This window comes from Rhinolophus sinicus, linkage group LG10 (assembly GCF_036562045.2).
Source record: "Rhinolophus sinicus isolate RSC01 linkage group LG10, ASM3656204v1, whole genome shotgun sequence".
NCBI lineage: Eukaryota > Metazoa > Chordata > Mammalia > Chiroptera > Rhinolophidae > Rhinolophus > Rhinolophus sinicus.
The window spans coordinates 51,576,883-51,604,461 of record NC_133759.1 but is presented as its reverse complement, the minus strand read 5'-3'; the positions used below and the strand labels follow the sequence as shown (position 1 = coordinate 51,604,461).

Below are 27,579 nucleotides of genomic sequence, written 5' to 3'. Positions count from 1 at the left end.
AATGTTTCACCAAACCCTCTAATTTCTCAGGAAGCTACCTGAGGGCAGGGATCATGTCTGTCTGGTTTTCTACTCCAGCCGTGAACAAGTATATAATTACTCCCTAAACATTTGTTCAGTAAATGAATCTCAAGTTTGTGTGTCTTATCTGGAATCTGAGTGAAATCAGAAGCTGTGAATACTTGGAAGGTGGAAATTAAACAACTTTGAGTTGTAAAATCAGAATCACATTAAACACTTATACACAACACTAGATTGAAAAAAACTAATGTATTTATTAATCATAATGAAAGGAACACACTTGTAAGCATTTTCTTGAAATTGTAAAGAAGGGAGAGACTGAGGTTTCCCGTAGTCAAATTAATGGACCTTAACTGTATAGCATTTATCATAAATCTAAGATAGATAAAATATCATTGCTGTTGCCTTTATTTAATGAGCTGTCTCTATTTTATTTTAGTAAATGTAAAAATATTTATGATTTATGATTTTTCAAAGGTTTATTTTAAAAATAGACTTTATTTTTTTAGAGCAGTTTTAGGTTCATAGGAAAATTAAGCAGAAAGTACAAGCGAGTTCCCACATACCCCTGCCTCCCCATAGGTACAATCTTGAGTCCCTTAACCCTGTTTTTTCTAACAGGAGTTAAGTTGCACAAACTCGCAGAGTGGTTTTCATGAAACAAACTCCATAGTCAGAGTTGACTATAATTTATATGCTTCTAAAAATTTCCAGCCACTGTTCTAGTCATCGTGGGGACCCAGAAAGAATTCAGATACAGGTACTGCTGATGTTGCTCTAAAGGAGCTTACAGGCAGAGAGAGAGAGAGAGAGAGAGAGAGAGAGAGAGAGAGAGAGAGAGAGAGAGAGAGAGAGAATTAATTGTAATGCAAGGAGAAAGAGATACTACTGGTAAGAGAAATATAAAACAGTGTTAAGGGGATGGAGAAAAATACCTAGAGTAGAACCAATAGCCAAGGTGAATTCATAGATAAATTTGTACAATAGGTCATTTGTTTTTCTTCCAGCTGTTAAGCCCCCATTTGTAACACTCTCTTTCAGATGTTTCCTCTCTTTGCAGCTAGCCATGAGATTGTCATTACTGAACTCTATTATCATTTCCACAACCACTTCTAATTAAACTTTTCTGACCAAATGTTAATATCTCAAGGCTAGATTCTCTTTGTTTTTAAAGGCAAATAGGATACGTATAAAGTATTAAAAGATAAGGAGATTTTGCTACGTTTTCACTTTTTTTGGACTGTAAACTGCTTTTTCTTTATGCAGCTAGAAAATTGCTAAAAATTAACTGAATAATGTAATTGTATTACTGCTTTGCTGAAACTACAAATAAAACTAAATCCATTTTGTGAGCAATTATTTATTATGGTTTTTTTTTCAGTTAAGCATGGGTTTATTTTTACATGTATTTTTATTTTCAGATAGGTGCCTTCTATTTAAACCTTGGAGGTGCTCCAGAGGGGCCAGCAGGCACCGGAAAAACTGAAACCACCAAGGACTTGGCTAAAGCTCTTGCTGTACAGTGTGTGGTGTTCAACTGTTCAGATGGGCTAGATTATCTAGCAATGGGAAAGGTAAAATTACGTATTAAATGTGACAAACTTATAGCGAGGTCTAACTGGACAAATTGAAGCAAATTCACATTCAAACATTATTTGAATGTAGTTTAAGCATTACTTGAACCTTGGCTTTAGGGGTAACAAAATTGTTTTTATCCTTGGGGCTTTTATTAAGCTTAACTTTCAGTTTTGACTTAAAATGTTAAATATTTGTTTTAATAAATGATGCCTTTTCCTAAGAAAAATCATCTCCCTTTTTCTTGCCCTTAGTTTTTTAAAGGATTGGCTTCTTCTGGTGCTTGGGCTTGCTTTGATGAATTTAATCGAATTGAGTTGGAAGTGTTGTCAGTAGTAGCTCAACAGATCCTTTGTATTCAGAGAGCCATTCAACAAAAGCTTGAAGTGTTTATTTTTGAAGGGACAGAACTTAAACTCAATCCAAACTGTTTTGTAGCTATTACCATGAATCCTGGTTATGCAGGACGTTCTGAATTGCCTGACAATCTTAAGGTAATTTTTTTCTAAGAGTGTAAATTTGTTAATCAAAAGTAACAGCAAAATCCACTCAAAGTGGTATAATTTTCTCACATGTATTTGTAATCTCCCCTTCACCTTTTCCATTTTCTGTGAGGTAAACCTTCAAAAACTTTTTTAGACATTTAAAAAATGTTAAAGTACATAAAATTATTAAAGTGCTACTGAAAACATTACAGAGTTGATGAAAGGTGTGGCACTGGGGGAATAAACTTGAATATAAACACATCTTCGGGTGCTTATGCTCAGCTTTAAAAATGGTTTCCTTTATGTAAATAATATGTTTCATTTATTATATACTTCAGGTTCTTTTTAGGACAGTGGCTATGATGGTTCCAAACTATGCCCTCATAGCAGAAATCTCCCTCTACTCGTATGGATTTCTGAACGCAAAACCTCTGTCTGTGAAGATAGTAATGACCTATAGGCTTTGCTCAGAGCAGCTCTCGTCGCAGTTTCATTATGACTATGGAATGCGCGCAGTAAAAGCAGTTTTAGTGGCTGCTGGAAACCTAAAACTAAAATTTCCAAATGAAAATGAAGATATACTTGTAAGTATTAAATACATACTTGTGAAAGCTTCAGTAGAAAAGATAATTTTTTGTTTTTTAGCAAAGTTGGTTAGGAACTATAAATAGGTGAATAAGAGAGTTGTTGCTTTGAACCTTTTTACATGGGGTTGAAATGATAGTTTTGGGGGTTATGTTATTCATTATACTTTATAGAATATGAGGACCTTTTGGCTTGATGAGCATGGTGTTGGCTTGTTAGCATGGGGATTCCATGGAGCAATGTAAAAGAAACTTTGACTTTTGGCATGGGGGTGGAGAAGGGTAAATACTGGCAATTAACTTACTTTGCACTTTTTGGATGATTTTAGCTTCTTCGATCAATTAAAGACGTAAATGAACCAAAGTTTCTATCACATGATATACCCTTATTTAATGGAATAACTAGTGATTTATTTCCTGGTATTAAACTTCCTGAAGCTGACTATCATGTAAGTAAACTTTTGAATGACTTATTCTGTAAATAAATTTATCTGATGAATAGTTTATACAAAGTTTTATTAAATGAGTGAAATGAAATCATTCTGTTTGGAGGATAAAGCTCTATTTCGGCCACCTTAGTTAATGAAAATGAGTACATTTTAGTACTTCCTGTTATATGATACCAGGGTTAACAAGATTCAAGTCAAAGATAATGTTGTAAGATAATAAATATTTTATTTCCTATCTTATGATTTATAATACTTACCACTATGAATACTATAGCACTATTGTGAACAGCAGGCAGAAAAGATGGTAAACTAAATGTGGTAAAACATAGTTAACACAATAATTTGTTTCTCAAATTTTAAAGGAAACAAACCATGTGCATTTCCAATTCCATTTAAAGTACAAACATTATAATGAGGCCTACATATGTATACACATAAGAATAAGTGCCTGCTATTTATAGCTGTTATATAATATAAAATCAAAATTAAAATTAATTACAAACAAAACAATCTCAATTTAATGAGATAGATAATGTGTGACTAAAACGAAATTGTTACATTATGGCAATTTCTATGGTAAAATGTACAGTGAAGATTCTTTTGAGTTCAGCATGCGTAAACTGTTACTGGACAGAACCAGTTCCAGTTACTCAGTAGTTGCCAGCCAAAAGACAGCTCTGAGATGATTTTATGAGAAGGAAGCCAGCAAGCAAGAACATGCTGGGGTTCATTCCCCAAAGCAGTGCGTGTCCCTGAACAAAGGTTTGGATTCCTCTTTTTTCAGGGAGATTACGCATAAACATTAAGGTGAACTTCCTCATAGCACCGATAGGTGGGGACATTCCTGCACGTGAGCAATTAGAAAACATACTTATACATGCTTTGCGTGTTCAAAAATGGTGGAAAATCCCTGCCCCTGGGAAGAGATTTTAGTATTATAATGAGTGTTTAATGAGAAAAGTTCATGAGCAGGTCATTAGAGAGTCTTCCTCCAAACTGCTTTGGCTGGTCTCAGGCGGTTTCAGCCGCTTCAACCCTCTGGGCCTGCAAAACGTCCTGGGCTGATCCTGCAAAACATCTCTGACAATCATCAAGGTTAGGGATTATGTAGGTATGGAAGTGCTACAGGAAGAGAGGGTTCTTGGCTTCACATAGGAAAGAATTCAAACATGAGCTGGTATAGAGTTTAAAGTAAAAGTAAGTTTATTTAGCAGAGAGTAAGAAAACAAAGGCCACCCCATAGGCAGAATGGTGGTCTCTAATCTCTAGTGGATGAGAGACCCCTCCATCCTCAGGGCTGGGATTTATACATATTTTCTGTTTCTGTGGAATATTTATTTGTATGGAGGAAAGGGAGGAAAGAAGAACAATGGTAAGTTTAACTTTGTAAGATGTAAGAAGAATAGGGGCAGGTTTGTTTTTTAACTGTTATAAAGCACAACCTATATATTATGTGCCGTGGGCTTAACTATAGGAGTAGTCATAATAGAATCTCTAGTCTTTGAATAGTTTGTTCTGTGTAATCGATTAACATCTGCCTGAGTTCTGTACCTTGGAGCACGATGTGATTAAAAAGAGCTTATTATGAATAACAAATGATACTCCTATCACTCCAGAATTCCAAGGGTTTAAGGACCTTTGTTTCAGAAACAGAGGTCAAAGACCACATATATTTTTGTATTATACCACAGGTGACTATCAAGATGATTCAGGATATGCTAATAGGATTTTTTAAAATACAAATGCAAAATCTTAACATTCTCTTGGAGAACTCTTATACTCCCATGAATATAGCAATAGATTCATGGATCCATAGATTCCAATTTGAAAAATGCTACTAGTGCTGGAGGGGTGTGCTACCAGAATAGCTCAGTGCGCCTGCAGCTCAGCTGAGAAGAGCTGGGGCTGTAAAAAAAAACACTATACCATCTTGCTTTTAAATATGTACTGTATTCCTTTGTTTTGCCTTTACTAACTTCTTTTGGGTTTCAGGTAATGTTTATTACTCTATTAGTCTTCTCTGTTGGCTTTTCAGTTTTACCTCAGTGGTTGCTTCACAGATTAAAATACAGTATACACTCTTGACTTACTACAATTTACCTTAATTTTGTATTCTACCATTTCAGAAACAATATAAGGACTTTAAATGGGATAATTCCATTATTCACTCACCCCTGCCCATTGTACTGTTATTGTCATGTATTTTACTTCTACATATGTTATAAACTCCACAATACATTATTTCTTGCTTTAAGTATTAGCATTTTTTATAAAAACAGTCTTTTATATTTACCCTTTCTAGTGTTTTTTAATTCCCTCCAGCAGATATGTGCTTTCATCTTTTCCATACAATGTAAAGAACTTCTTTCAGTATTTCTTAAGTGCATGGGTCTTCTGGAAACAAATTCTCTCAGCTTTTGTTTGTTTGAAAATGTCTTTAGCTTTCATTTTTGAAGAATAATGTCGCTAGATATAGAAATCTAGATTGGCAGGGGTTTTCCCACATTGGCAGGGGATTGGCAGGGGTTTTCCCACATGCGCCCCCCCCCCCCCCATCATTTTAAAGATGTCATTCCATTAACTCCTGGCTTTTATTGTTATGCTTAGAAGTCAGGAATTTTTCTTATTTATGCTTCCTTGACTATAATGTGTTTTTCCCCTTTGGCTGTTTTTTATATTTCTCTCCTTGTTTAAGTGCCTAGTGTTGTCTGTTTTGTACTTATCCTGCTTGGCATTTGCTGCACTTGAATCTGTGGATTGATGTCTTCAGAAAATTCTCAGATAATTTAAATTGTCTTTTAAATTATTTCTTCTGCCCTATTTTCTCTTCCATTCTCTTGGGACTCTAATTACGTGTATGATAGACCATTTTATATTATCTCACTTGTCTCCTACGCTTTGTATTTGCTTTTTAAAAATTGTTTTATTATCTATGCTTTAATTTGGATACTTTTTATTGACCTGTCTTTAAGATTAACAATCCTTTGTTTAGCTTTATCCAGCTTCTGATAAGCCTATGGAATGAATTCTAATTGCATATACAGTCATGCACTGTTTAACAATGGGGATACATTCTGAGAAATGTATCAGTAGGTAATTTCATCATTGTGTGAACATCATAGAGTGTACTTACACAAACCTAGATGGTATAGCCTAGTACCCACCTAGGCTGTATGGTATACACTGCTACTAGGCTACAAACCTGTACAGCATGTTACTGTGCTGGATACTGTAGGCAATTATACCAAAAGGGTAAGTATTTGTGTATCTAAACATAGAAAAGGTACAGTAAAGATACAGTATAAAAGATGAAAAAACAGGACACCTGTATAGGGCACTTACCATTAAGGAGCTTGCAGGACTGGAGGTTGCTCTGGGTGAGTCAGTGAGTGAGTGGTGACTGAATGTGAACTCCTAGGACACTACTCTTCACTATTATAGACTTTATAAATGCTGTACACTTAGGCTACACTAAATTTATAAAATAACCTGAGGTTAAATCAAGCACCAGAGAAAATGATGCAATCAAGAGACATGGTAAATGCGAGATGTGTGAGGCTGCTGCTGGCGTAACACAGCATACTGTTTTACAGCAAACTTTTTACTTTAATTAGAAAGAGTACACTCTAAAATAATGACAAAAAGTATAGTAAATATATAAACCAGTAACAGTCATTTATTATCGTTATCAAGTGTTATGTACTGTATATAATTGTATGTGCTATCCTTTGTATGACCGGCAGCACAGTGGGTTTGTTTACTTCAGCATCACCACAAACATGTGAGTAATGTGTTGTTCTATGATGTTATGAAAGCTATGATATCACTAGGTGATAGGAATTTTTCAGCTCCATTATAATCTTATGGGACCACTTGTCATATATGGGGTCCGTCATTGACCAAACATTAGGTGGCACATGATGGTACTTTTTTTTTTTAGTTTTATTTAGTGTGTCCAATTTGGTTTCATTAAGCGATCCCATTTCTTTGCTTAAATTCTTTATCTTTTTATTTATTTTCTGTTATATTGTCTGGTTTTTTTGTACATTTGTAAGTTATCGTAATGTTATTGACTGCTAATTATGACATGTGGATCATTTGTGAGTTTGTTTTACTTACTTTTTTTCCCTCTTGATCATCAGTTATTTCTTATGACTTATAAATTTTGATTTTTATGTTACAAATGTGTACAAAATAATTGTAGAGGATAACGTGGTATTATTTTCCTGTAGAAGAACCATGTCTTTTCCTTTGTCAGATAGCAAAATTAAGCTCCTGATCAGTTCAAATCAGGAATTGACCTAAGTCAGAGTTTTGTTGCAGCATTATTGAGCTTTAGTTTACGTCTGGTTTCAAATGTCTTTAGAGTGAGAATTGTCCTACTGTGTGATAAAGCCCTCTCCACTAGCAGCATCCCACGACTAAGGAAATCTCTTTCTCTGTATCTTCTAGTTAAGCCCTTGATTTCTCGTTATCACCTCACATTCAGCATAAGCATAGGAGTGGGGAGAACTTTGTGTCTGAAGCTCCTCCCAATTCAAATCTGTCACACAAGCCCATATGGCCATTAAAATATCTGTTGGTTTCTTCCTACTTCAGCAAAGTCCCTCTGCCTGTAGCAGGCCCAATCCATTGCCCATCTATGTTCACACTTGGAAAATGTTTCCAGGGGCAAAATTAGCTATTAATTTGCACTCACTTAAGAAAGGCTCATCCCTTTCTGAAATTTAGTTCCTTTAGACTTATTTGTATTCACAGTGCTCCGGTATCTTTAAAATGTTTATGAATTTTTTTTAGCTTCTCTGTTTATTTCTAGTTACTACAGTGTGAAGGGTTGTTTGTCATCTCTTTCTATATCCTATCCAAAAGTAAAATTCTGGAAAACACCATTAAGAGAGTTGTTTTCATGTAGCATATATCCACTGTTTGGTGCTATAATCTTTAGTAACTAATGGGAATATGAATAATTTAAAAGTATTTTAATTCTATTTGTTTATCCTTTTAATTAAAAAAAATACAGCTTTAAGAAATAATTTATCAACATAAGAAGATACAATTTTCTTATTCCTAAATGAAAAATCTACATTTATGAAATGTGTGTGATGTGATTTGTAATGTCATTTTATAGAAATGCATTCCATTTTTCTCTTATTTTAGGAATTTTTGGAATGTGCTCATGAAGCTTGCAAAGTACACAATCTTCAGCCTGTGAAATTTTTTCTTGAAAAAATGATTCAGACATATGAAATGATGATTGTTAGACATGGGTAAGATGATAGATTATCACTGTCTGCCAGTTTTAGATGTTATTTTAAAATTAAACTATTAAAACAACTATAATTTGTGTATCAAAAGATCAGCAAACTTTGTATGCTAGGTAGGCTAGGGAGCAAATAGCCCCCACCCCTAATCCCTATTGCAGTGGCTTAAAAACAAAGGTTTATTTCTTTCTCATGCTGTATGTCCCACAAGGATTGGTAAAGAATGCTCATTCAGTGATGTAGTACTAATGACCACCACAATTTACTCTTTTGGTCATCAAATATGTTATGCACTCTCCTTCATGCACATAAAATACACTCTTCCTTTCCAAGGAGACAACCTAAAAGTTCCAATCAATCGATGAACCAGACTCAAAGTTCAGGATAGCTAGGTGATGCGTTTCTGTATCAAATTTGGAAGTTGTTCTTCTTGATCCAGACACCTACAAACTGGAAAGTTATGTGCCCTCCACATACGCAGTATTATACGTAGTAGGGGGTTTACCAGAACAGGACTATTGGAGCAAACATTCCTTTTCAGAAATTAAAGAATAGGAGACAAACAGGAAATACAGTGAAACAGGAAACGAAGCCAACACTGGTCAGTAGCAACTGTGAAACCCAACTGGGCATGTGGGGGCCCCATTTCTGGAGATAGAATGAAATTAATGGAGTTTAAGTTTCAGGACCTCTCTATTACAGAATTGTACACCTGAAATCTATGTAACTTTACTAACAATTGTCACTCCAATAAACTTTAAAACAAAAATTTCAGGACCTCTCACTTGTAGGGGTCCCTCTAAGAAGTCATAATCATTTTGTATACATAATTTATTATATAGGGTGTCATTAAAGTGGCTGTGGACATTTTGTGTTCACAATTGCATATATATATGTGTGTGTATATATATATATATATATATATGTGTGTGTGTGTGTGTGTGTGTGTGTGTGTGTGTATGTGTGTGTGTGTGTGTGTGTGTATATATATATATATATATATATATATATATATATATATATATTTCCTTAGAGAGCCTCCCGTATCAATTGTATAACCTTAAAACCCAATAAAACCTGGATCCACTTTTTCTTGATTTTGCTCCCTGGAAGGGGCCTTCCAGTTAACTGTTCTCCATGGACCTTGGTTCAACCTTCTGAGAGGTCCTTCCATCTCCATTTTCTTCCCCGATCACATGTGAAATAGACAATAGAGAAAATGTCCTTGGAGTTGAGAAATGTTTTCAGCCTGCTCTGCCTATAGAAAGTTGAGGTCTCAAAGATCATGATAATTTTAAAGGCAGGATTTAAAAACAAAACAACCTTCGTATTATTTAAAATTTCAAACATATACAAAAATAGAGGGAATGCTAGTATAGTCAACCCTCATGCATATAATATCCAACGATTATTTTTAAGTCTTGAACATGAACATGTGTTTTAGCCTAGACTGATCGTTTGTTTGTCAGTAAACACTCTCAAAAACTTAATAAGCTTTTTATCTATTTGATTCCAGGAAACTCTATGTACCAGTAGCCATAACTACTGTCCTTATTAAGTCATTTCTGAATTTCCTGTAGAATCCTTGAACCTATCAGGCTTAATTGAGAGGGCCACACTCTTAATCTATTTTTCCTGAAAAATAGGGGTGCCAAAAAAATATATACACATGAGTTGTATTCATCCTTTGTTATCAGTATATATTGAGTATTACAATTTTAATACAGTTTTTTCCTTTCTTAAAATTTGTATACATTTTTGGCACCCTCTGTATTTTATCCTCCTGAAAAGATTATTGGAAACCATATTAATCTTTAGGTTTTAATAAAGTGATGCAATGGCCAACCCTTGATTTGATCTTTGATGCCAGGCTGCGTAGATCTTTGTTCTTCAAAGATTTTCTCAATTTATATTTTACCAGTAGGGAATAAGAACAAATTGCCTCTTTCAGGCCTGCAAGTTCCTGAATTTCTGGACTCTTTCTATTCTCTTTCATTCTTGCTTGTAAACTGCCTATTTTTTTCTGGGCTTATTTCTTTTTGTAGTTTCTTGTTAAATGCAGCCATCATTTGTCATGATATACTAATAGTATTCTGTTTACTATTCTTTTCCCCTAAAACTACAATTTCATTGGGTATATTATCTGTCTTCCAGTTCATTTGAAGGGATAAATTGACCAAATGTTTCATTCTTGTATGACATTAATTGCCAATCTTTGAACCCCTAATAACAGTTAATTTGCCACCCATGACCTGGCCTATAAGCCAAAGCTACATATTTTAGTCTTTTTTTATTATAACAAGAATACCTTCCCTCCTTCTAGTACCAATTTCTGTCACTAAGGATGGGCTAGGGTATTCTGTAGAAACACTCAACACCCAAATTTTAGTGATTAAAAAAACAAAGGTTTATTTCTCATTCATGCTGTATCCATCTTGGGAGGTTCTGCTTATCATAATTGCTCAGTGTCCCAGGTTTTTGGAGCAGCCACCATCTCAACATTGTGTGTCATAGCTCTGTTAGAGGGAAAAGAAAGCTCTGTAAGGTCCCTCTCTGGCAATTAGCTATTACCTGCTAGGAAGTAACGCCCATCATTTCCGCTTATTTCTCCTTAGCCACCTATTATTTCCACCAGAGGGTGAAGAATCCTGTGTGCAGGAGAAAGATTCAGAAATATTTAGCTAAGAGCACTAATAATTAAATTACTACAGCAAGTGAAGACTTGAGGAAAGAGAATCCTTCTCACTCCTCTCTTCAGAAGGACCCAAGTCATTTCTTTTAATTTTAAGAGTATACAATTATTCAGTTTTCATTTGGAGATTATTTAAATTATATTCTCTTTTGTAGATTATAGTATTGGTGTAAAGAATTTGATTTAGAGATCAATCAGTTCAGAAGTTAAATATATTTTCCTCATGTCTGAGAAAAATTCATATAATTTCAAAAACTATGTAATAATCATCATAGGGTAAAATTTTATATACCAGCATATAGGCAAATAATTTACTTTGATTTAGAGTCTTATTGTATAATTACTTCTTTTCTTTAATAGTTTTATGTTAGTAGGAGAGCCTTTTGCTGCTAAGACAAAAGTTCTGCATATGCTGGCTGATACTCTAACTCTTATGAATGAACGTGGCTATGGAGAGGAAGAAAAGGTCATTTATAGGACTGTAAACCCCAAATCCATTACTATGGGCCAACTTTTTGGACAGTTTGACCCAGTATCTCACGAGGTAATCTACAGTGTAAACATTCTTAACTCTTATTGACAATGCACATTAAACCAAGAAATTTGAAATGTTTTCATATTATCACTTTGTAGTTTTATAGAGGAAGCTTTCCAACTTTTCCCTTTTTCCTTCTCAGTGGACTGATGGTATTGTGGCTAACACTTTTAGAGAATTTGCCTTATCAGAAACACCTGACCGGAAATGGGTTGTATTTGATGGTCCCATTGACACTTTGTGGATAGAGAGCATGAACACAGTGTTGGATGATAATAAAAAGGTAAATTGTTACTACTAAAAGCAAAACAGATGCACAATGTGAATATACCTAACACTACTGAACTATAAACTCAAAAATGGTTAATTTGGTAAATTTAATGTTGTATGTTTTATACCAGAATTTTAAAAAGCAAAGCAAAGCAAATGTAGATATGCTTAAGCAATGATATATGTTCAACAACTAATTGCCTAGGACTGTATATTTAAAATGAAGGATGCAGCAATTTGATTAAGTTTACAAATTATCTTTTCAATGAAAACTATGCTGTAGTAGTAAATCCTTTACTTAATTTTTTATAGAATAAAAGTATGTTCTATTAAAATGACTGCATAGCTGAAAGGCATAGTAATGTAATAGATGGTGATAAATTGTAAAGTGACTCCAGATCTATGGTTTCTTACAGAACTTGAAATTTATATTCTAGAGAAAATAAAAAGGCTTCATTCCTCTTTGAAAACATCAAATGATTCAGTGCTTATATGTGGCACATTACCTTAGAAGCTGTGAGATATACAAAAGAACTAGAAAATGAAAGATTTCTAGTATTTATTTTAATTGAGAGATAACATACATAAAGTATAAAATGTGCATTAACTTTAAGTTTAGATTTTATGATTTTTTTTACATAAGTGTACACTCACATAACCATCACCTAAATAAAAATGCATAAAACTTCTTGTACCCTACAAGGTTCATTCATGTTCATTCCCAATTGGTAAACTCCAGGGGCAATCACTATTCTGACTTCTACTGTGATAAATTAGCTTTGCTGGTTCTTAAACTTCATGTAAAAGGAATTATCCTCTTTAGTGTTTTCCTTTTTTTGGTTGATATAGTGTCTGTGCTATTCATGTTCCATTTTATTTATTTATTTATTTAATTTATTCTTTTTATGCCTGTATTAGTATTCTGCTGTATGAATATAGCACAATTTATTTCCATACTTACGTGAAATCACTACACCACTAAATAAGCAGATTAATTTAATTAGCATTCAAACATGTACCCTAGTACTTTATCATAGGTGGTTGGTCATTTATTCATATTCTTTCTTTCATACATTCAGTCATATTGATTGAGCTAAGGACAGGGGGAAGTAAACAGACAAGAATTAGTGATGATTCCGAAGAGAGGGGTTAATCAGTAGAGTCAAGTCTGAAGATTCATAGTCAGGTAGAAAGATTGTCTCGTGTTGGATGAGAGGGAAGCAAGAATGGATAGGTATAGATACAGGTGAATGTATGTATTTAATAGTGGAAATTTGAAAGCAAATCCTTTTGATTGTCTTTTTTCCTTTGTGAAATGGTAGGACCTGGTTCTTTGCACACTTGAGGAGAAAGAGGAAGGTTTAAGTTAGTTATTTGGAAATGGGAAAGAGAGCTGTGTAGGAAAACACAGAAGTATAGCATAGTGTTACTGATAATCTGATTGAGCCAAAGACCATGAATTTTCAGTTGTAATGCCAAGGTCTGCGTTTGTGAGATCTTCTCTAACAGTCTAAGCAGTTTGGATGTGGGTGTAGATAATGTTGCTAGATTGGAAATACAGAGACTTTAAAGAATGGTAGAAATGCTACACCATAGAACAGAAGCTGCTTAAAAATGGAGGAAGTGAAAACAACAGGGATATGAAAACGAAGAGAAAAAAAGTATAGTAGGAGTCAATGAGTGAGAAAGCTGGATAGGTAGGAGTCTGTGGGCAGAGACTGGGATGCTTGAGTTTAGTATTTCAGAATTGTGTAGTGTTCCAGGATAGAAGGTCCCAGGTATATAAAGTGGATGTCTGAAGTGGAGTAGGGGAAAAGTAAGTAAAGACAAGGTGGTCATGGATCCAAGGTTTATAAGATGCTCCCCTGCATAAGTGCTGGATCAGGCCAGAGTTATAGTAGAAAGAGATTGAATCAAGTTCTAAAAGCTTGAACTAACAAGGGGGGATGATTGGGTGCTGGTGACAGCAGCAAGCAGGGGTTTGTCAGAGGAGCAAGTGTTGTACCAAAGGTTGGAGTAGATGTGTTTGGGAAACAACATGAGGGTGTGAGGAGAAAGCTGACTCCACCTCCCAAATTTGTAGTGAGTAGAAGAACATTTACTGAAATAATCTGGTAGAAGGTTAAAAATATTCTGGACCAGCACCATCCAATAAAACTTTCTGCAGATGTAAATATCTGCACTGTCCAATAAGACAGCCTCTCGTCACGTGGCTTATTGAGCATTCATGCATACATTGAGCATTTGAAATGTGGCTTAGTGCAATTGAAGAACTGACTTTAAATGTTGTTTAACTTTCATTCGTTAAGCTAAATATAAATAACCACACATGATTACTGGTTAGTATATTGGACAGTCCAGGTCTAGACCATTTATTTATTTTACAGATTAGAAACAGATCCAAAAATGGTAAATGTCATGTTGTTGACATATGACTAGATAGGGGCAAAACTGGGACTATAGTGATGACTGTAGGGGCAGAGAAGAAACACTGAAAAATAAATGACTAGGAATAATTTAAAGGACTTAGTAATGAAATTAATTTGGAATATCAACAATTAATAATGATTTTTAAAATTATTAAAAGTTAATGATAATTCCAAAGATAGAAGCCAACGAGATTGAGAAGACAGGATGACTTTAATAACAATGTGCAAGAAACGAGTTTGGCAGGAAGCAGTTGCAAATTCAATTTACGTATTTGATCAAAAAGGAATATTTTAGATTAAAAGATACCTAGGGGACATAGCAAACAAAATGCCTGGTCATTGATGGAATTTTAATTTGAATAAATCAGTGGAAAAGACATTTCTGGTACACTTGAGGAAATTTCAGTATTACATGAGTTGATGATATTAGATGATTAGAAAGAAATTATTGATAATTTTGTTAGATGTGATCATGTTATTGTGGTTATATAGAAAAGTCCTTATTTTTTAGATGAATATTGACATGTTTGGATGTGAAATGCCATGGTATGTGTAATGCTTTCTAAAATAATCTTTTTAAAGATGAAACAAATATGGCAAAATGTTAACATTGGTAAAATCTAGGAGATGGGTATACGAGTGTTCACATTATTCTCTTTTCTATTTCTCTTTTTTTATTAATAAAAAGTCTCTGACAACTTTATAAAATCAAGAGTATTTCATATAATTTTATTAACAACAAGAACTGAGATTTGTACAGGATTTTATAGCTTTTGCTGTCTGTTATATAGTCCCCCCAACACACACACACACACATAACTCTATGAGAGAGAAATTATCCCTGTTTGTAGATGAAGAACCTGAGATTCAGGGATGTCATGTATTTGCTTACCTGGTAAGTAATTGACAGAGCTAGACCTAGCATTATGATTTTCTGGCTTCCATTCTAATACTTATTACATCATATCACAGGATATACATTGTGTTATAAATAGAATAAATTCTTACCTGAGAAGTTTGAGAATTTTTTATATAAACATCGGAAAAATAATTGCTTTTAGCTTTGCCTTATGAGTGGAGAAATCATTCAAATGTCTCCTCAAATGAGCCTCATCTTTGAAGCAATGGACCTTTCCCAGGCCTCAGTAAGTTCAGAATTTTACATAACAGTAGTTTGTTTATTTGTTTGTTCATTTATTCATTCATTCATTTAGTCAATAAGTTTTTTTTTATCATGTCTCAGAAGATGAGTTAGGCACTATGAGTACAAAGATTAGTAAGACGCAGTGTATGCTCATTTAAGGAGGATGAGAAGCATGCTAATCAATAACGCCAATATAGCATGCCAATAAATAATGCTCTGAATATTGAGGGGATGAGTGCCCCAGAGGGGAATGGATAGAGGAGGACCATGGGAAGCATTTGTGTATTTAATCTGGTTTTAAGGGGTTAGACTTCTCCAGGGAGTTTGGTTGAGGCTGGTCATTCCAAATCATGACAAGATATAATATAAAGACCTGAAGCCATGACATGCCTGGGGAACTGTGACTGCAAATAGTTTCATCTAATGTATGTGAGGCTGTAGAGGAAGACAGGAGCCAGCTCATGAAAGGCCTTATAAGTCATGCAAAGAAGTACTTAATAACTGCCGGGTACTACTAGTATAAAAGCAACAAAGGAAAACAATTTTTGTCTTTTTTCTCTAGCCTGCCACTGTAAGCCGCTGTGGCATGATTTATTTGGAACCCTCACAGTTAGGATGGGAACCTCTTGTGTCTTCCTGGTTGAATTCACTGAAAGGACCTCTACAGGAACCAGATCATCAGGCTCTGCTGAGAGGACTTTTTGACTGGTTAATACAGCCTGCTTTAAAGCTTCGTAAGAAAAAATGCAAGGTAATATTCTAATTCTCTGACCCACTCAAGTTTTTTTAGTTTTTACTCAACTTAGTCTAAAGTCACAATGGTAGGATAAATAACTAAAATCAATTTCACCTTAGACATTTAGTGTCCATTTTTTAAAAACTTGAAATGTTTATTGTGGCAATCAGTGAGTCACATGACAGTTGTAATAAATAATAGAAATTCCATGTACATTTCACCAAATTTTTCCCCATGATAACATTTTGCAAGACTATATTATATCACCAGGATATTGACATTGATACTATCTACTAATCTTATTCAGTTCCCCTCGTTATACTCGTATTCAAGTATGTGTGTATGTGTTTATCCCTCTGGGTTTTATTTTAAAATATTTAAAAAATAAAAATTATGTTTAGAGTGTTCATGATGATTTCATATATAGTATACCCATAGTAAAATGATTACTATAGTCAAGCTAATATATCATCTCAAGTAGTTACCACATTTTTCTGTGTATGTGTGTGGTGAGAGCACCTGAAATCTTCTCTCTTGGAAAAACTCCAGTATCTGTAGTCATCGTGCTATACAGTAGATCTCTAGACTTACTTATCCTACACAACTACAGCTTTGCACCCTTTGCTCAAGGTCTCTCTATTCCATTCCTGGTAACAATTGTTTCATTCTCTGGTTCTATATATTCAACTTTAGATTCTGCATGTAAGTGAGATCATACAGTTTATCCCTTTCTGTGTCTGCCTAGTTTCACTTATCATAATGTTAACAAAGTTAATCCATGTTGTGGCAAATACCAGAATCTCCTTCTTTTTAAAGGCTGAATAATATTCCATTGTGTATATATACTGCAATTTCTTTGTCCATTCATCCATTAACAGACAGTTTGTTTCCATGTCTTGACTGTTGTGAATAATGCTGCAATGAACATGGGAGCGCAAATATCTGTTTGAAGTACTAATTTCATTTCCTTTGGTTATATACCTTGAAGATAGATTTCTGGATCGTACGGTAGTTCTATTTTTAATTGTAGTTTTTTGAGGTTCCTCCATACTATTTTCCACAATGGCCGTACCAATTTATATTCCCATCAACAGTGCACAAAGATTTTTCTTTTCTCTATATCCTCACCAACACTTACCATCTTTTATCCTTTTAATAATAGCCATTTTAACAGGTGTAAGGTTATATCGCATTTGCATTTTTTTTTTTTTTTTTTAGTTTAATAGACTTTATTCCTTTAGTGAACAACCTCTACACACAAAATAGATGGTTTAAGATCTTTGAGTGGAAAGGAATTTAGGTCTCAAAGAGGTTTTATGAGTCTGCTACATTTTCTGGAAATTATTTAACTGAGACTTTTAAGACCCCTGATGGCTGAGACCAGACGGAAAGGTGCATTTTCTTGATGATTAGTGGTGATAAGTGCCTTTTCATATACCTGTTGGCCATTTGTATGTCTTCTTTGGAAAAAATATTTATTCAGGTCCCTCACTATTTTTAAGTTGCATTGATGGGCTTTTTTGCTATTGAATTGTTTGAGCTTCTTATAAATTTTGGATATTAACCCTTTATCAGGTATATAGTTTGCAAATATTTTCTCTTAGTCCATAGGTTGCCTTTTCATTTTGTTGATTGTTTCTTTTGCTGTGCTTCTACTGTGCTTTTAATTTAATATAATTCTACTTGTTAATTTTTACTTTTGTTGCCTGATCTTTTGGTGTCATATTCAAAAAGTCATTTCTAAGGCCGTTGTTAAAGAGCTTTTTTCCTATGTTTTCTTCTAGGAGTTTTACACTTTTCAGGTTTTACATGTAAGTCAGTAACCCATTTTGGATTGATTTTTGTGTGCAGCATAAGATAATGGCCAATTTCATTATTTTCCCAACACCATTTATTGAAGAGACTATGCTTTCCCTAGTGTGTATTCTTATCATCCTTGTTGAAGATTAGTTGACTGTATGTTTTAGGTTTATTTCTGGGCTTTCTATTCTGTTCCATTGGTTAATATATCTGTTTTTGTGTCAATACCATACTATTTTGTTTACTAGAGCTTTGTAATATAGTGATCCTCCCCTCATCCATGGGGGTATGTTCCAAGACCCCCAGTGCATCTCCATTTCCTTGTATATATAGTTTATTCTGCCTTGAACATCCTTCCCTTCTGCACCTGACTAACACATATTTTTTCCCAAATTCAGCTCAGATATTTCTTCATCTGGGAAGCCTTCCTTGATTTATTCCTCTCCCATTTCCCTCCTTGTCCTCCTCCTCCGTGGGTCTGGGCTAATTGTTTATCCCAAGTACTCTAGTCACCTCCCCCCACCCTAGGACTTCCTCTGCCTTGTCAGTATTACCCCCTATTATTGTTGTCTATTTAATTTCAGTATCATTCCTTTTTAGAGTCTGTGTGTTTTATTTCTATTTCTCCTAGCTTGGTATATATGTATAGTATGTTTTTTATAAGTGTTTGTTGAATATATAAATGAATGGATGACTGTTAGAGACTTTATTTCAGCTATCCCTAGAACATTGTTTATTCTCTTAGAGTAGTTAGTTTTCATTTATCAGAGAATTTAGAATATGTTATATACAATTGTATAATATAACATGCTAAACCAAAACAGTTGAGAGATGTTTGTATCATGCATACAGTTTAAATTCTGTAAGTTTAAGTGTTATAAAGATCTTTTGAAAACCATATATGCTTTTCTCAGTTTTTTAAATGAAATATTTATTTTCTTTTATTTTTCAAATAAGATGAAAGAAAAGTATATTTTTTTCCCATTGCAGGAACTGATTCCTACAAGTGATAGCAATGTGGTTGTATCTCTCACACGCCTCTTTGAAGCACTGCTCTGTGACGTGGTAGAAAATGATCCTACAAGCAAGCACATTCGTGTTTGGATTATGGTAAGTTTTATACTTAATGTGGTTTTTGGTTACAGGATAAAATATGCCTTTGGCAAATGATACTTGTACTGAGAAAGACATTGTGAGATCCAAAACTATTTTTGGTGAGCACTGAAAGAATAGCTGAAGACGTTAAAGTTGCCCTGACCTGAATTTCTGACTTAAAAATCACTTTAAAGAAAATAAAATATGTCTGAATGAACCGAATCTACCCTGTTATTTATAAAAGATCATAATTTGATAAACACTTAATAAGGTGACTTAATATTAAGTCCATTAATATGGACTTTAAGTAAATTGATTTGTCTTAATGTTAAGCCAGGATATAGATAGACTGCAAGAAGCTGGCTATGGAAGACCAGGAGCAGGCATCCACCTAGCTGGGTGGAGTATTGGTGGCAGAATCCATAGAGCTCACGGGTACGGGGGAATCAGTGGTCCAGGTTAGTTAATGTCTGGAGGTCACAGAAGGCCAGCCAACATGACTCTGAGGGAGTCAAAGGAAAGGCGTTTTGTTTTCTTTCCTGGTGTACGCTACTTTCCCATCCACCACCTTATTCCTGAGTCCACCCAATCTACCTTCTCTTCCACTCTATGGGACATCAGTTCCCTCTTATTGTTTCCCCTTCACCTCATTGCCACAGAAAATCTTCTACCTCAGACATCTCACATTCCAGAGTTCCCTGCTAGCCATATCTCTTTTCCCCCCTCCCCTTTCACCTTTATTTCCCAATACTTTAGAAGAAATTGAACAGGTATGTTTAGTATAATTTATTTATATCCCTTTTTCTTCCTAAGTTTGGAACAGCCTTTCACAGAACTAGTTTTTAATATTCTTCTATATATATCATTGTTACTTTTTTATAAAATAAAAGTATCTTAGGAATAGTTTACCTACGTAAACTTTGTATTATATATTTCCTGAAAATTTTCATTCTGTTAGTAAACCTAAACTCCCAAAATTATTTAAATGGTTCAGAATCATTTTTAGACTAATATAAACTGATACCTAGTTGAAAATTTTCTCTTAAAATATATTTGATAGATTTTTAAACTATATAAGGCATGTGCCTAATATATACATTTTTATATGTTAAAATACCATACATACTTACTTGCACCTTTTCTCACAATATATCTTGGAGATCATTCCATCTCAGTAGAGTTACCTTCTTTTTTAATAACTGCATGTATTGCAGTGTATGTAACATAGTCCAATTAAGCAGACTCCTGTTGAAGAACATTTGGGTTGCTTCTAATCGTTTGCTATCACAAGCAATGCTGCAGTGAATTTTCTTATACATATATCATTTTGACAGGTGAGAATATATTTCAGGATAAACTCCTAAATGAGAAATTCCTATATCATTTGGCATGGTCATTTTAAATTTAGATAACTATTGCCAGAGAAATGACTGCATGTGACTTAGCTGTGCTCCAATCCACTTCATTTATAGATCTGACCTTTTCCAAGTAGGTTACCCAGGCCTTAATATGTTAAATTTTAATTAATTTGTTAAAATTTTCTTTTAAATAATTAGTTTAATTTTTATTTATTTATTCATTTATTCATTCATTTATTTATTTATTTATTTATTTATTTACCAACAGGCATGCTTTATGTTTTCTTTGATTTGGTCCATTGGAGGAAGTTGTGATACAGATGGTCGCATTGTTTTTGATTCTTTCCTACGATCAATTGTACTGGGAAATGACACCAACCCAGTACCTGAATCTGTGGGTAAATGGGAATGCCATTTTGATGAAAAAGGCCTGGTCTATGACTACATGTATGAGGTATGATATAAAATGATTATTATGATAAGCTATAAACCACAAAGTCTTGGATCAGCAGGAAAAACTCCTAGGTTCCCATTCTAGGGGATTGACTCTTGTGGTTAGCATTTTAGTTCCTTTCCTTTAGTTTCTCCTCCTATAACTGTGGACAATATAGACAAATTTGCTGTAAGAATATTTTATATTTTCAGATTTAAATTAAATCTATTTTCTCCACTTTAAAAAAGAATTTTAAAGAGATTATTTTAAACAATAGCCATTTGAATAATCATTTGATTCATGCAAATTTTACTTAACAGAATCATAGATCTGGATAGAGCCTTGGTTACAATTTTACCTAAATTTCAAGGTTTACAGATAAAGAAGCAAACCTAAAAAGGCAAATGGCTAGACGAGTCAGGACTGGCACCCAGCTCTCTTGACTGCCAGTGCAGAATTCTTTCCCTCAAACCACGCTAACACAGAATTTTATCAATATGACCAGGAAGAGTGTTTCATCCTCAGTAGTCATAGTGAGAAGTCAATAAAATCATGTCTAAAACTGAAAAACCAAGAGGTGGTAACACAAGTATATTCTTTAAGAAGTGGAGGTAAATACCAAAATATCCAGCTTAAAGAGGTAAAGGTAATTGCTGGAGAAGAGAAAATGAGAGTGGGAAACTGCTGGTTTTTTGTGTTTTTTTTTCCAATTACAGTTTTATTACTTTCAGGTGTACAGATAGCATAATGGTTAGACATTTATATAACTTACAAAGGGATCCCCTTGATAAGTCTAGTACCCGTCTGACACCATACATAGTTATAATATTATCGACTATATTCCCTATGCTGTACTTTATATCCTGTGACTCTTTTGTAACTGCCAATTTGTACTTCTTAATCCCTTCACCTTTTTCACTCATCCTCCCAGTCCTCCTCCCTACTGGCAACCATCAGTTTGTTCTCTGTACTTATGAACTTGTCTCTGTTATGTTTATTCATTTATTTACTTTTTTAGATTCCACATATAAGTGAAATCATATGGTATTTGTCTTTGTCTGACTTCTTTGCCTAGCGTAATACCCACTAGGTCCATCCATGTTGTCACAAATGGAAAGATATCCTTTTTATGGCTGAGTAATATTCCTTTATATGTATTCATATGTACCACATCTTCTTTATCCGTTTGTCTATCAATAAGAAGCTTAGGTTGCTTCCATATATTGGCTATTGTGAATAATGCTGCAATGAACATAGAGGTGCATATGTCTTTTCAAATTAGTGTTTTGGACTTCTTTGGATAAATATCCAGAAGTTGAATTTCGGGGTTAAAAGGTAGTTCTATTTTTAATTTTTTGAGGAACCTCCATACTGTTTTCCATAGCAGCTGCACCAATTCGCAGTCCCACCAACTGTGCACACAGTTCCCTCTCTCCACATCCTCACCAACACTTGTTTGTTATTTATTGATGATGGTCATTCTGACAGGAGTGAGGTGATATGTCATTGTATTTTTAATTTGCATTTCTTTAATGATTAGTGACCTTGAGACTTTTTATATATGTCTGTTGGCCATCTGTATGTCCTCTTTGGAGAAATGTCTATCCAGGTATTCTGCCTATGTTTAAATCAGATTGTATTTTTGATGTTAAGTTGTATGAGTTCTTTATATATTTTGGTTATTAACTCCTTATTGGATGTATCATTTGTGAATATCTTCTCCCATTCACTAGGTTGTCTTTTCATTTTGTTGATGATTTCCTTTGTTGTGCAAAAACTTTTTAGTTTGATGTAGTCCCACTTTGTTCCCCTTTGTTTCTGTTGCCCGAGGAAACATATCCAGAAAAGTATTACTAAGAGCAATGTCAGAGAGTTTATTGCCTATGTTTTCTTCTAGGATTGTTATGGTTTCGGGTCTTGCATTTAAGTCTTTAATCCATTTTTTATTTATAAATTAATTTTGAGTTTATTCTTGTATATAAAGTAAGAAGGTAGTCTAGGTTCATTTTTTTACATGTATCTTTCCAGTTTTCCTAGCATCATTTATTGAATAGATTGTCTTTACCCCATTGTATATTCTTGCCTCCTTTGTCATAGATTAATTGATCATATAGGCATAGGCTTATTTCTGGCCTCTAGTTTGTGCTGTCGATCTATGTATGTGTTTGTATGCCAGTATCATAGTGTTTTGATTACTATAACTTGTAGTATAATTTGATATCAGGCAGTGTGATACCTCCAATTTTGTTCTTCTTTCTCAAGATCACTTTGGCTATTTGGGGTCTTTGGTTGTTCCATATAAATTTTAGATTATTTGTTCTACTTCTGTGAAAAATGACATTGGTATTTTAATGGGGATTGCATTGAATTTATAGATTGCTTTGGGTAGTATATACTAGGACATTTTAAAGATGTTAATTCTTCCTTTTCATGGGCATGGTATATGCTTCCATTTATTTGTATCTTCTTCAATGTCTTATAATTTTCTGAGTACAAGTGTTTTACTTCTTTGGTTAAATTTATTCCTAGATATTTTATTTTTTTATTTTTTTGATGCAATTGTTAGTGGAATTGTTTTTCTAATTTCTGGGTTTTTTTGTTCTCTTTCTGTCTCCATCTTTATTGAGATATAATTAACATAAAAGGAACTGCACATACTGTGGGTGCCCAAAAAATGTATACACATTTTAAGAGCTGTTACCTATGTATTACGTTTTGAAGTTGAATTGAATTATGGTACCAGTGGGTAGTATGACGTTTTCTCAAAAGATGGTGTTAATCAAATGAATGCTAGCATCACTGTGCAACAGGCAGGAAAGTCAAAGAAAATGGCGGAAGCATGGTTGTCATTCGAGGAGTACAAGACCATTTTGAAGTGGTATTTGAGATTCAAGAACGTTGTGGCAGTACAATGACAATGGAGGCATGAGTGTGCAACAGAACCCTCAACACGCCTAACAACTGCACACATTCGTGATAATTTTGAGACGCATGGTACTGTGCGTGATGTGCACAAGGGAAGATCCAGGAGGCGTTGCACAGCAACAAGTCCTGCTGCTTCTGCTGTGGTGTTGAAACAGTGTACACGCTCACCACAGAAGTCTACTAAGCAATGTGCACGTGAGAAAGGGGTTAGCAAAACAAGCATACGATGTGTTCTTAAAACAGCAAAAGGGAATGTTTTCATCCCAAGATTATTACATGTACTGAATGAAGATGACCCTGATCAAAGGGTGCAGTATTGTGAGTGGTTCCAAAACATGGGACGAGAGGATGACAAGTTTGTGAGAAAAATGGTTTGGTCTGATGAAGCACAGTTTAAATTGAACGGAACAGTGAACCGACGTAATTATGTGTATTGGACTCCAGAAAATCCACATGTTCATGTGGATAAAGAAGTCCAGTTACCGAGCCTCAACCTCTGGTATGGACTGTCATTAAGGGGACTAATTGGACCATTCTTTTTTAAAGGTACTGTTACTGGTCAAGTGTACCTAGACAGGCTACACACATCCGTTTTACTTGCAATTTGTACACTTTTTGGGAATGATCTATTTTACTTCCAAAAAGATGGTGCCCTTCCGCACTTCCACCAAGACATGAGAGCTGACCTCAATGAGAATTTGCCAGGACAATGGATAAGACAAAGAGGTGTGGTTGAGTTTCCCCCACGTTCTCCTGACTTAAATCCCCTTAAGGTACCTAGGGGGACCTTAAAGGATGTGATGTACTGTAGAAAGCCAGCTATGCTGGCGGTACTTCAGGAAGAAATTGAAACAGCGTGCACAGCAATACAAGAGGACACTTTGATCATCGTTGCTCAAGCAGTAGTTTGCCGTAATCAGAAGTGCCTGGACGCTGATGGTAACCACTTTGAGCACCTCTTGTAATTGCAGAAGTCAAACATGACTTGTATTCATCTTTTTTTGTCAGAATATATTGAGTATTACAATTTTAATACAGTTTTTTCCTCTCTTAAAATGTGTATATATATTTTTGGCACCCTCTGGTTTTAAAGTTTATAATTTTATAAGTTTTAAACATGTTTATGAAACCATCAATTAGGATGGTGAACATATCCATCACTCCAGAAGTTTCCTTGTGCCCTTTTGTACTCTCTCTTTCCCTCCCTCTCGTCTCCTCCTCTTCTTGCCTCAGGCAACCACTGATCAGCTTTCTGTCACTATAGGTTATTTTGAATTTTCTAAAATTTTCTATAAATGGAATTATGCAGTATGCTTTTTGTCTAGCTTCTTTCACTTAGTATATTTGTTTTGAGATTCATCCATATTTTTATATGTATCAGTAGTTCGTTCCTTTTTATTGCTGGTTAATTCTCCATTGTATGGATATACCACCATTTATTTCTTCATTATACTGATAATGGGCATGTGGGTTGTTTCCAGCTTTTGGCTATTACAAATGAAGTTGCTATGAATATTCTTATACAAGTTTTTCTTTGTTTTAATGGACTTATGTTGTTTTTTTCCTTTTGGGTGAATATCTTGGAATATGGTAGGAATATGTTTAACGTTAAAAAAAACAACCTGCCAAACAGTTTTCCAAAATGGTTGAATCATGCAAGTTTCAGTTGTTCTACATCCTTGCCAACCACTTGTATGGCCATCTTTTTCATTTTAGCCATTCCAACGTGTGTGTGTGTGTATTTATACACACATATATACACACACACACACACACACACACAGAGGATGCTAAAAAAAAGTGTACACATTTTAAGAAAGGAAAAAAAAACTATATTAAAATTGTAATACTCAATATATACCAGTAACAAAAGAGGAATACATGTCATGTGTGTATATTTTTTTGGCACCCCTGGTATATATATATTGGTACCTGATTGTAGGATTAAATTTGCTAGTGGCTAATGACTAATTATGTTGAGGATGCTATCATGTGCTTATTTTCCATCAGTCTATTTTCTTTGTTGAAATGTCTGTTCAAATCTTTAGCTCATTTTAAACATTGGTTGTTTGCTTTGTTATTGTTGAGTTTTTAGAGTTTGTTATATATTCCAGACACAAGTCTTTTATCAGATATATGTTCTACAAAGAGTTTCTCTAAATATATGGCTTATTATTTCATTCTCTTAGCAGTGTCTTTCATAGAGAAAAAAAATTAATTTTTTTAATCTTTATTAAATTTATTGGGGTGACATTGGTTAGTAAAATTATATCAGTTTCAAGTGTACATTTCTATAATACCTCATCTATATATTGCATTGTGTGCTCACCACCCAGAGTCAGTTCTCCTTTCATCACCATATATTTGGCCCCTTTTTCCTCTTCCCCCCCCTTCCCCCTCACCCTCTGGTAACCACTAAACTGTTATCTGTGTCTATGAGTTTTTGTTTGTTTGTTTTGTCTGTTGCTTTCAGTTTTATATTACACATATGAGTGAAGCCATATGGCTGTTGACTTTTTCTGTCAGACTTAATTTCGCTTAGCATGATAATTTTAAGATCCATCCATGTTGTTGCAAATGGCAGTATTTTACCTTTTCTTATGGCTGAGTAATATTCCATTGTATAGATGAACCACATCTTCTTTATCTAGTCATGTATCAAAGGACACTCCTTGGTTAAATTTATTCCTAGATGTTTTATTTTATTTTATTTTTTGATGCAATTGTAAATGGGATTGTTTTCTTAATTTCTCTGAAAAGTGAACATCTTTGTCTTGTTCTGGATATTAAGGAAAATTGTTTTAGCTTTTCACCATTGCATATAATGTTATATCATATGTGGGTTTGTCATATGTGGCCTTTATTATGTTAAGGTATGTTCCCTCTACTCCCACATTGCTAAGAGTTTTTATCATTAATGGATGTTGGATTTTGTCAGATGCATTTTCTGCATTTATTGATATGGTCATATGATTTTTATCCTTCATTTTGTTTATGTAGTGTTTTACATTAAGTGACTTGTGGATATTGAACCAACCTTGCATCCCAGGAATAAATCCCACTTGATCATGCTATATGATCTTTTTAATGTATTGCTGAATTTGGTTTGCTAATATTTTGCTGTGGATTTTTGCATATATTCATTAAGGATGTTGGCCTATAATTTTCTTCTTCTTTTTTTTTTTTTTTTTTGTAATGTCTTTGGTTTTGGAATCAGGGTAATGCTGGCTTCATAAAGTGAGCTTGGGAGCCTTCCCTCCTGTTGTATTTTTTTGGAATAGTTTGAAAAGGATAGGTGTTAATTCTTCTTTGAATGTTTGGTAAAATTCACTGGTAAACCTATCTTGTTCCAGACTTTGTTGTTGGGAGGTTTTCACTACTGATTTGGGTTCATTAGTAGTAGTTGGTCTTTTCACATTTTTCTGTTTCTTCTTAATTCAGTCTTGGAAGATTGTATGATTTTAGGAATTTATCCATGTCTTCCAGGCTGTCCAATTTGTTGACATATAATTGTTCATAGTATTTTCTTAGAATCCTTTGTATTTCTGTGGTGTTAGTTGTCACTTCCCTTTCATACCTTATTTTATTTGGGTTCTCTCTGTTTTTTTCCTGATGAGTCTGGCTAAAGGTTTAGCAATTGTGTTTATCTTTTCAAAGAACCAACTCTTCATTTCATTGATTTTTGTTTTGTATTATTTTTTTAGACTCTATTTCATTTGTACCTGCTCTAGTATTTATTATTTCCTTCCTTCTACTTACATTGGGAGTTGTTTGTTCTTCTTTCACT

The 27,579-nt window shown here is 34.2% G+C and overlaps 1 protein-coding gene across 1 annotated transcript in view; it reads left to right on the top strand.

The window, feature by feature from the left end:
• Positions 1 to 27,579, top strand: part of DNAH12 (dynein axonemal heavy chain 12) — a 195,435-nt gene that overhangs the window by 74,410 nt on the left and 93,446 nt on the right. The window contains exons 26-36 of the mRNA XM_074313144.1: positions 1,443 to 1,595; positions 1,851 to 2,090; positions 2,420 to 2,665; positions 2,995 to 3,114; positions 8,272 to 8,381; positions 11,428 to 11,611; positions 11,745 to 11,885; positions 15,363 to 15,446; positions 16,008 to 16,196; positions 18,972 to 19,091; positions 20,703 to 20,888. Of these exons, the coding sequence (XP_074169245.1) occupies positions 1,443 to 1,595; positions 1,851 to 2,090; positions 2,420 to 2,665; positions 2,995 to 3,114; positions 8,272 to 8,381; positions 11,428 to 11,611; positions 11,745 to 11,885; positions 15,363 to 15,446; positions 16,008 to 16,196; positions 18,972 to 19,091; positions 20,703 to 20,888 (1,773 nt within the window). The remainder of the gene's footprint in view (positions 1 to 1,442; positions 1,596 to 1,850; positions 2,091 to 2,419; positions 2,666 to 2,994; positions 3,115 to 8,271; positions 8,382 to 11,427; positions 11,612 to 11,744; positions 11,886 to 15,362; positions 15,447 to 16,007; positions 16,197 to 18,971; positions 19,092 to 20,702; positions 20,889 to 27,579) is intronic.